Source organism: Hemiscyllium ocellatum, chromosome 11, assembly GCF_020745735.1.
Source record: "Hemiscyllium ocellatum isolate sHemOce1 chromosome 11, sHemOce1.pat.X.cur, whole genome shotgun sequence".
Classification (NCBI taxonomy): domain Eukaryota; kingdom Metazoa; phylum Chordata; class Chondrichthyes; order Orectolobiformes; family Hemiscylliidae; genus Hemiscyllium; species Hemiscyllium ocellatum.
The window spans coordinates 23,009,116-23,020,240 of record NC_083411.1 but is presented as its reverse complement, the minus strand read 5'-3'; the positions used below and the strand labels follow the sequence as shown (position 1 = coordinate 23,020,240).

The window sequence follows — 11,125 nt, the reverse complement described above, 5'->3', positions numbered from 1 at the left end:
ATCAAATTGTAGTTTGACACAGCGACTACTCCCATAAGATGCTGGCATGTCCCATGTTTCTCCATCTGACAGTAAATGGAAAATAATGGTTTTCCTGCTGTCGCTTGTAGTGGCAAGGACCACATTACATGCAGAGTGAGCACCAGCTACAGTTGGAATTGTACAAGCCAATTACAAATGATATACTTTGTTTTCTCATTTTGTTCTCCTTCCTGCAAATGTAACACTGTTACTGGATAACATGTTAAAAATAATTAAATAAAGTACAGTTCAACAGTGATCCAACTCCAGTTAAGTTAGGGTGACCAATCCAACAGCTTCCATGCTCATGCCAAGTTTGAGACCTGTCTGAGACCCATAAGAGGTGCATTTTTGTCCCCAACCATTGGCCAGCATATTCAGGATCCTGTCACTGAATGTTCAGTAGGATTAGGTAAGTCAACCATGCTTAGTTGGCACACTGCATTACGGCAGTGTATCCTTCTGTAACCACTCACTAGGATAGGGAAGAAAATTCACATGATTCATTGGTGCCTTTTTTGGGCAAGCTCAAGAAATGTTGAGTCTTTTTGGCTCACTGTCCTTCCTCTCCTCGCCTATTCAGTCACCCAAGACTTACGAAATTCACAGCTCATTGGCACAGTTAATCTCCCCCCTCCCCACCCACCCACACACACACGCACACAAGGCTTTGGATAAGTCATAAAACCAAAAGTAATATGGCAAGGATTTGGAAACGCCATTCCAATATGAAACAGACTCAACACGTGTCAAACATAGTATCTGTTATTACTATTCATAGCAAAAATAAGTCTTTCTTTTCCAAAAAAAAGGGGGCTCATCTGTCCCAACATCAAGGCTTGAAAATATTCCGTACGTTGATGGTAGTTACGCAAACCACTGATGTGATAGCCTTTTGACTTCTGAAAACTTGTCGAGAGGTTGAAAATCCTCAAGTGAATACTTGGTGTTGAGGCATGAAACACTTTTGTGAAATTACATCATTCTCTGTACACACAGTCACAATGCTCGATTGTGTCACTGTCAATAATTGCACATTAACTGCCGCAGACACTACGGCATGGTACCAGCTGCCCTACGATGCCTCCATCCAAGAAGACGTTCAAGTCTTTAAGCTTATGTTCAGTCTTTACTTTTTTAAAAAAAAAGTCCTCTGCAGGTGAGGAGATCCTTCTTTATGATCTTCTTAAGAGATCATATAGTGGGTTATTGCATGCAGTGCATAGAGAAGCTCTGCCTGCATCCGAGCTTCCAGGATCAACAGATTCACACGAACCTAGAGAGAGAGAGAGACAAACAAGTCTAAGTAGCAATGTAATAGCTTCTCACTTGAGGCAGAGAGTCTCAAGTCAAAAACAGTTGGTCACTGAATTGAAAAGTACCACCACACTTGGATTTTACTTTCAATTTGCAGTATACAAGGCAGCACAGCAGGGCAGTCAGCAGCTTAAAAAAAAGACACGACAAAAAGTATAAACTGCTCAGTAGAACTGGTGGGGTTCTGTTGACTTTCTGCCAATCCCAACTCAAACCATAAACCTTTCTTCCCTTCCTGGTGTTGAGTTATGGTTTGCTGTTGTAACTATTGTATAGTTATTGGACTAGAAAACATTGAAAAAATGATATTGTAAAAACACCCTCTGCAATCAGCCAGCAGATTCAGTGGATTAAGAGTTATGCTATGACTTGTGAATCTCTAGAACTTGATTTACCCAAACAACATCTCACCCTTAGCTATCCCATCATCTTTCAGAACTTGCTGGATTTGTACATGAGCGAAATCACTGCTTGTTGCGTCCAACAATTAATGAGTAATGCTGGTCCAAGACTGTAAAAAGCAGGCAGTAGTCTTCCAGAGGGATTGGTACTGGGATCAATGTGATTCATGTGTTGCTGGTTAAAGCGTAGCATGTCAGGCAGCATCCAAGAAACAGGAAATTCGATGTTTCGGGCATAAGCCCTTCATCAGGAATGAATAGCAGCCTGATCTGCTGTGCTTTAACCAGCAACACATTTTCAGCTCTGATCTCCAGCATCTGCAGAACTCACTTTTTACTCAATGTGATTCATAACTTGCATTCAATTTACTATTACAAATTTCTGATAAAAACACTGATCAGCTTGCAGCTCTTCGCCCTAGCAAAGAGAAAGCTAAGGTGAAATTTGATAGAGGTTTTTTATATTATGAAAGGGTTTGATAGGGTAGACATTGAGAAAATATTTCAACTTGTGGGTGAAATCAAAACTCAGGTCTGAAAGTATAATTTGCAAGGAATTCATTTGAAACTTTATTTCCCCAAATAGCTTGCTATTACAACGAGTAGATGTTGCAGATAGAGTGGATGCATTTTAGGGGAGAATATGGATAAGTACATAGGAATAAGATATGCTGAGATAAAAAGAAGTTAAAGGAATCTCATTTGAAGCATAAGTGTTGGCAGAAACCAGCTGAGCCTAATGGCCTGTATCCTAACTGTAAATTTGATGTGATGTAAATCTTTCTATGTTACACAGGCACATATGTGGATAGAAATGGTTATAGTTGAATAGTGGGTGTGATTTTAACTCCCAGCATAGTTTTCTGAAAACTTGAATTAAAGGGAAAATCTGGAAATAGAAAGCTAGCATCCATAAAAAACAAAATCGTCTAGCAAGCCTTGCAGTTATATAAACTCCATAACCAAGGTTCAAAAAATAAAGGTCCAGCACCACCTTCTGAGGGCAACCATGAATGGGCATTAAAAGTGACCTTACCAGCAAAACCCACATCCTGAGAATGAACTAGAAAATATATACATCTCCCACACCAGCAGAATGGTGTCCAATCATAGTCCATGTGAGTACATATATTACATCTTCAGTCACATATAAAGAGCGTGATGATCTGAAGCTGAAACGTGCTGCACTAATATTGAAATCTGAACGAATGCAGTGATATGTGTAGCTATGGGATTTAACAATTAATTACTAAATTACTAATTAATTAGAGGTTCCATTCTCTTTGTTACCCTGTTGAGTATTTGTTACACACTGCTTTTCTGCATTCATACTTACCTTTTCTGAATATTTAAACTGCCTCCAGTATCTCTCAAACATCTGAGGCTTTGTTTTTTCTGGGTAGCAAGTCACAGTCTTTAAGTAAACCTTCAGGTTCCTCTCCAAGAAAAGATTCACCTCACCATAATCATAATCATCGTACCTATTAATTGGAAGAGAAAACCTTTTCAGTGATTACAGTCAATAATCTCCAATGCATCTGTATTTCTGGATTTATAATGACACAGTTGTTTTTCTGCTGCACTATAGTGTTTTATTAGTTTTGTTAGATTTGATAGAAATATTTAAATTCATACGGGGCCTGGGTAGAGCAGGTAAGGAAGAACTGCGCTCCTATTCATGAAAGAAAAAGATGGTACAGATTTATGGTAATTGGCAAAAGGAGAAATGACGGACAAGGAAAAAGGTTTTCATGTAATGAACAGTTAGAATCTTAAGTGTTCTGCCTGAAAATGTGTAATGGGTACAGGTTTAATCAAGGCGCTCTAAGGAACTTGATTATTCTGTGAAGGGAAAAATATGCAGGATACTGGGGAGAAGGCAAGACAATGAGAATACCAGTACAAATACAGAAGGCCAAATGGCCTCCTTCTGTGTTGTAACCATTATAGTGCTCTCAACTCCTTTGCAGGAGTTTATCAATGGAGTTTAAACAGTGACTGCATAACCAAGGTCCATAGTGGACTAGGGATAAATTCCCACCCTGGGTGTGGTACTAAGCCTAGGCATGAAAGTTTTGAGTTTGGTCCTTTCTCTATTTTAAAGGGTGGTCTCAAATCTGTAGAACTATGATACACAGATGGCAAAGTGGGTAATCAAACATGATTCTTGACTCTGCTAAGAATTGAGTGACTATCACTATGCAACTGTAATAATCATATGGATGCTGAAGATTACTTGCAAAGAATGGCTGGTGGGAAAGGGGCTAACACTTGTGAAATGTATTCCACTGTGCATCAGGATTTTGAAAAGAGAAAATATTTCAGCTAATTACACTTTTATGAATTGTGATCACATAAAGAGAATGAATCATAGAATCCCTACAGTGTAAAAAAGACCATTCAGTTGATCAAGTCTGCACAAAATCTCCAAGGAGCAAAACTACCCAGATCCAACCACTACACTAATCCTGCATTTAGCATGGCTAATCAATTTTAATCTGAACATCCCTGGCCAGTACAGGGTAATTATAGCACGGTCAATGCACTAAACCTGCACATCTTTGGACTGTGGGAGGAAACCCATATAGACACAGGGTAAACTCCACATAGACAGTCACCCAAGGCTGGAAGTAAACCTGGGTCCCTGGTGCTGTGAGGCAGCAGTGCTAAGCACTGAGCCACCGTGCCGCCCCTTAACCACTAGGCCATTGTGCCACCCTATGATCAAAGAAATCTACTGTGATTTTAAAATCAATATTAAGAAAATGTTCTGGCTTATTTTTCAAATGCACCAAAAGGATTTCTTTCTTTAGTTTCACAGAGAGTTTTTAAACTTTCCTGATAAACGTACACCTTTTTATTGAAAAGTGTTGTATAAATGAGTCAGAGTTACCTAATACCAAACATGCAATGGATGTAGTTCCAAATGCCCCTATTGAGTGCTGAGAAGTCGCAGCCCCGCTGTTTGGCCATGTTGCCGTTCTTCAGGCTGTACACAGTGCGGAACTTTTCGTCCAGAAGGTGACCAATGTCTGAATACAGCCGGTTCACGAGTGAGAAGCCATGGTCTTCCCAGGAATAGTCCTGTAGAGGAAACAGGAAATGCAGCCAGTCTTTTTAACCGTTCATTGAGTCTAGCTGACAAAAAGGGGGGCTAAGGGGAGGGACAAAGGGAATGAGATTGGTTACTTTTCATCACCAAGCTTTTAAACATGCTTTCTCATTGCACGAAATGCCCTCAGTATAACATCTCCATGATAAACTCAAGTCATGAGCATTCGTTGCTACACTGTGGTTGTTATACGTCAACACCTAGCTGAGTCTTATTTTGAGATATCCTTCCCTCATTGTCAATGTCAGCTCTACACCAATGTCGGAATTTGTTTTCTTTCGTAAGCAACTAAGAGTCATAGCTAGAACACGGGTTTCTTTTTTAATTATGCAACACATTATCATCAAACCAGGTCATTGACATTGACAATTTTAGCAAATCTGAATCCTATGCTTGAAATAGATGGCTTTAGTTAAAGTTAGTCACATAAATGTTCACCATACGAGGTCAGGGTGTTAGGCGAGATATACTGGGGTGGATCAAGGATTGGCTCTCAAGCAGGAAACATGGGATGAAGATAAATAGATCTCCCTCATGCTGAAAATAATCTAACACATGGACTGATGGAAGGATCAGTGCTGAGACTTTAATTACTTTAACTAGGATTGGCCAACTAAATAGATAATGCCATTGAAATAAAGATGGGAAAGCGAGCAGGGTACAAAGCCCGAGTTTCTGAATTTCTACAGTGCATCTTGTAGATAGTATACACAGCTACTATTAAGCATCTGTAGTGGCTGGAATGGATGCCTGTGGATGTGATGCCAATCAAGCAGACTGCTTTGTCCTGTATGGTGTTTAACTTCTTGAGAGTTATTGGAGTTGCACACATCCAGGCAAGTGGACAGTCTTCCATCACACCCCTGAGTTGTGCTTTTTTTCCTTATGGACATTTTGGGGATTCAGTTATCTGTCACAGTGTACCTAACCTCTGAACTGCTCTTGTTGCCACTGTGTTTATGTGGCGAGGCCAGTTTAGTTTCTGGCCAATGGTAAGCCAGAGGATGTTGATAGTGGGGGATTCAGTGATGCTAAAACCACTGAATTTCAGGGTGAGGTGGTTAGATTTTCTCTTATTGGAGATGGTCATCGTTTGGCATTTGTGCACACAGATGTTACCGCCACCTGTAAGCCCAAGCCTGAGTACTGTCCAGCTCCTGCTGCACTCAATATCTGAGGAGTCGCAAATGGTGCTGAAGGTTGTGCAATCATATGGAGGGTGATGCAGCTGAAGATGATTGGGCCTAGGACATGACCCTGAGGAACTCCTGCAGAGATATCCTGGAGCTAAGATGATTGACCTCCAACAACTATCTTCCTAAATACCAGGTATGACTCCAGTCCGTGACCAGGTCAGGGTTAAGGTTGCCTCCTCCTCCTGCCATGGTCTTGGTTTTGACCCTCAGATCCAGTAACCAAACTATTGTGTTAATCAGTCCCTGAGACTATCCCATTCTACCAGCTCATGTTGATCATTGGGGAAGTATAACAAGTGAAGAACAAAATATAAGCAAGCACAGAAATGAACTGAGCTAACTTCAGTGTCAGATCTCTCTGACATCTCTCCCTCTCAACTTTGTAAATCAGACATAATTGCAATTCTGCAGCAGAGGTTGACTAAGGCAGCCTCAATGTTAAGGCTGGACAAGAGAATTTCTCCTCTTACCAGCTTAATTTTAAGAATGCCTCTGTCTCCCCACGGTGCAGGTTGCTTTAATTTCAGGTTTCCCACATGGGTACCCACATCTGAACATACACACATCCTTTTGCCACATTCTACTGAAGAGATTGTACCTGAGCCCGGAAAACAGGTAGCTGCTCTCCACTTCTTCTGGCGAACTCAGGGTAACCAAACTCAGGGTCTTCTACATAACAGGACAAGTCAGGCATTGTGACAGGTTTATCCTCCAGAGCTGTGTAATCAAAGGTTAAAATGTCAGAGAGAGGAGATTAAAACTCATCATAAAGGAACAACCCGCTCCCTTTCGTTACATTTTGGTTTTCCACTAATTCTGGAAATGAGTAACAGTGTCACTTGTCCCAAGGCTTTTGCCATCCCTGCTCATGCATTGAATGCTTATGTGACATTGCTGGGCTGCTCCATCACATTTCTCCCATGGATACCCCCTTCTGTTATGATTTAGAGATGCCGGTGTTGGACTGGAGTGTTCAAAAGTTAAAAAATCACAACACCAGGTTATAGTCCAACAGGTTTAATTGGAAGCACACTAGCTTTCGGAGCACCACTCCTTCAGGTGATTGTGGAGGACACAATTGTAAGACACAGAATTTATAACAAACGTTTAGTCTGATGTAACTGAAATTATACATTGAAAAATACCTTGATTGTCTGTTGAGTCTTTCATCTGTTTGAATACCATGATAGTTTCACTTCTTTCATGTGTAAATCACAAAACCTTTTTTCAAAAGTTGCATTCTCAAGTTAACTGTAACAATTGGTGTTTGCTAGACAATATGTTGAAGGTGTTAGCCCCCTGTGTTCTCTGTCTCTGCCATGATGTTTAGATTGATTCTAATCTAAAAAGTGAGGTAACTGAGTTTTACATGAATTCATACAGTTTTTGAGCAAGGTACAGTGTAACTCTGCAAGTACAAATTCACCCCACAAACGTATATGTATATGTGTCCATGTGGGTCTTTGTGTGTGTGTGTTTCTGTCTGTCTGTCTATCTGTTTTGGGAGGTTGTGAGTGTGAGAGAGAGTGTATACGTGTGTGTATGTGAGTGTAGAGTGTCTTAAATCTGTGAGGGGGTGCATGTATCTGGGGTGGGGGGGTTTGTGTGTGTCTGTGAGAGGAGTGTATATGTGTGTGCGTAAGCGTAGAGTGGTCTAAGTCTCAGAGAATGTATGTGTGAGTGTGTGTGTGTCTGTAAGGGTGTGTGTGAGTGTCTGCGTGCGTGTCCGTGTTTATGTGTGTGTCAAGGAGTGCCTGCGTGTATGTACAGGACCTTGGGTTCATTGCACACTACAGGTGACCACCATTGCACTATATACACACACACCACTCCCATGAGCACACACTCCCACACACACTCTCTCACATGCATCCTTGAGACTTAGACCACTTTACACTCATGCACACACATATATACACTCTCTCTCACACTCAACTCCCAAAACAGACAGGCACACACGCACACACACACACAAAGACCCATATGGACACATATACATATACGTTTGTGGGGTGCATTTGTACTTGCCGAGTTACATTGTACCTTGCTTAAAAATTGCATGAATATATGTAAAACTCAGTTACCTCACTTTTTAGATTAGAATCAATCTAAACATTATGGCAGAGACAGAGAACACAGGGGGATAACACCTTCAACATATTGTCTAGCAAACACCAATTGTTACAGTTAACTTGAGGATGCAACTTTTGAAAAAAGGTTTTGTGATTTACACATGAAAGAAGTGAAACTATCATGGTATTTGAGCAGATGAAAGACTCAACAGACAATCAAGGTATTTTTCAATGTATAATTTCAGTTACATCAGACTAAATGTTTGTTATAAATTCTGTGTCTTACAATTGTGTCCTCCACAATCACCTGAAGAAGGAGCAGTGCTCTGAAGCTAGTGTGTTTCCAATCTGGTGTTGTGTAATTTTTTAACCCTTCTATTATAACAGCTTCAGAGGGATTGAGGTATGAAGCCCATTCACAGAGAGTGCTTGTAGATACCACCATTTTGTGATCCTGTACTCTGGCTTTAAGTCATTTTTGCATTCCATACCAATCATTTCACATCATGTAAGGAATGCATATGTCAAAAAGGAACGCCTTATCCTTATGGAGACAACTTTTGGCAGGTACACATACTTTGAGGTAGGAAACTATTGTCTGAATGAAATATAAACCAGAGTGAATTAAATAATTAATTTTAAATTTTGTATTGTATACACACACACACATGCTGAGAAGGAGAATCTTTCATGGTCATCTCAGCCGGTGATGGGAAATGAACCCACTTATCGGTATCATGCTGCTTTGCAAATCGATCAACCAACCAACTGAGCTAAACCGAAGCTTTAATTATATAACTAAAAAGCCAGTTGAAGGAAATCCTGCTTACCTCTGGTTGGTGGACTTGTGTCTTTTTCTGTCTCTAGTCCCATCCATATTTCATCCCGCAGCATCTCTTCTTCATTCTCTTTCTCAGCTTGAAATTTCTGAATCCTGTCTGCCAAATATTCGGAATCACTGGAATAGTCCACTGACTGAAGAAATCAAAACAAAATGGCTTAGCACTGGATAGAAGATCATCGCTCTGAAATGTTCATTCCATTTCGTTCTCCACAGATGCTCCCAGATCGGCTGAGTATCTTGGGTTTTTATTGGTCTTGGTCTTTCATTGGCCCTCCTCCAACAATATCCCACTTGATTCACACCTATCTGAATTGAAGTCCTCCTTATGCAGGGAGATTAAGACACTCAGAATCCAACTCTCCCCTAATAACTTGACAAAAGAGAAACCAGAATTTTCAAATCCCTCTAAACTCGGATGGTACTGAGCTACAAAACCCCACTAGACATGCAGCAAGTCCAGCTACCAAAGCCAGGAAACAAAGTATTTTATTTTCCTACTTCCCAATTCCCACAAACTAACCAATATTTACATTTTTCCCTTGAATTGAATCATTAATTTATGTAGATTCAATCCAAAGTACTAATCTGGGTTTAATCTTCCAAGTGTTGAGAATAAATGAGTTTATATACATAATAAATGGGGCAGGATGCTTGCGGCACTATCATAGTGTCTCTACCTTCGAACCAGGAGATTTCAGCAATTTTCCAATCCTTCGGGACTTCTCCAGAATCTAAGGATTCTTGCAAGATTATTACCAGTCTGTTGCATCTCATCAGGTCTAGGGGACTTAATAGCTCTTAACCCCATTTATTGCCCCAGCACTTTTTCTCTTGTGATAGTAATGGTCCTTAATTCCTCACCTTTTTTTTGTGGCCCCTTGATTACTTAGTATTTTTGGAATGCTATTAGTGTCTTTTATCATGAGGACTGATGCAAAGTATTTCCTGAACTCCACTGTCATTTCCAGATTCCCCATTATGATTTCCCTAGCCTTGCTCTCCAAGGGATCTATTTCACTTTGGCTTTTCTCCTCCTTTTTATATATTTAAAGAAGCTCTTACTGCCTGTCTTGGTATTACTTACAAGTTTATCCTCAGAATTTATTTACTCTCTCTGTATTAGTTTTTTTGTCATCTGTTGTTTTTAAAACTTGCCCAGTCATCTGGCTTGCCACCAATCTTCGTTGTATCGTATTTTTTTCTTTCAGTAGGACACTAGTTTTAAACTAGGTCTATCCCCTTCTTTCTTTCTCTGTGGAAAATATCTGTTCTGAGCCGTGAACTATTTATTTAATCACCTGTTGTTGCTCCTCCACTGTCTTCACTGCTAACCCCTTTCTCAATCCACTCTAATTAGCTCTGCTGTCATTCTAATTGTTATTGCCCTTATTTAAGTTTCTCAGTTGTCTTTGACCCAAGTTTGTCTCTTTAACAAAGTAGAATTTAACATTCAATTTGAAAATCACCATTTTCTCTTTTACTCTGAGATAATTTATTAAACCTGCCTCTAAGCATTGCCAAATCCAAAAGATTTGATCCATGGTTGGCCTAGGAAATTATCTTGAATACATTAGGAATTCTTTCTCATGGCTTCCTCTGCCAATTTGACTTTCCCCACTCCATATGAAGATTAAAGTCACTCAACATTAATGTACAGCCCTTTTTACATGCACTGTTGATCATTTGGATGTGATACCATTGGAAATTTACTCTAGCAAAAGTCAGTATCCAGAGAACAACAATATAATTGTTCTGTTTGGGATTATTGCTGCTTTCCATCCAGATATGCATACACCAATGAATGTAACTCAATTTCTCAAAATGGTTCAAGCATGCACTGACAATTAGCTACTGCACTAGCAGTGAAAGAAGGTGGCCCCATCCACTTAAGCCAGAAGGAGCTCAATGACTTTGTAAAATATTATTCATACAACCACTCCCTTACACAAAGCTCATGGTTTAATCAAAGTCCACTTTTAAAAAAAAAAGTGCTTCTGAAATGGTCCTCTACTTTAAAGGGATATAACTGCAATTCACTATTGTATCAGAGTATCTTCTTGTATGAAGTTAACCAGGACTCTCTGTAACAGTATGGTAGCTCACTGTACAGCCTAACACTACCACTCCACTGGCCCGCCAAATACACATTTCCTCACCACCGA

The 11,125-nt window shown here is 40.0% G+C and overlaps 1 protein-coding gene across 1 annotated transcript in view; it reads right to left on the bottom strand.

The window, feature by feature from the left end:
- Positions 1-681: 681 nt before the first annotated feature.
- The window catches only part of LOC132820131 (sestrin-3-like), a 55,237-nt gene continuing 44,793 nt past the window's right edge, over positions 682-11,125 (bottom strand). Inside the window, exons 6-10 of the mRNA XM_060832070.1 lie at positions 8,950-9,094; positions 6,646-6,764; positions 4,633-4,823; positions 3,076-3,220; positions 682-1,297 (exon numbers count right to left, since the gene is read on the bottom strand). Of these exons, the coding sequence (XP_060688053.1) occupies positions 1,208-1,297; positions 3,076-3,220; positions 4,633-4,823; positions 6,646-6,764; positions 8,950-9,094 (690 nt within the window). The 3' untranslated portion in view covers positions 682-1,207. The remainder of the gene's footprint in view (positions 1,298-3,075; positions 3,221-4,632; positions 4,824-6,645; positions 6,765-8,949; positions 9,095-11,125) is intronic.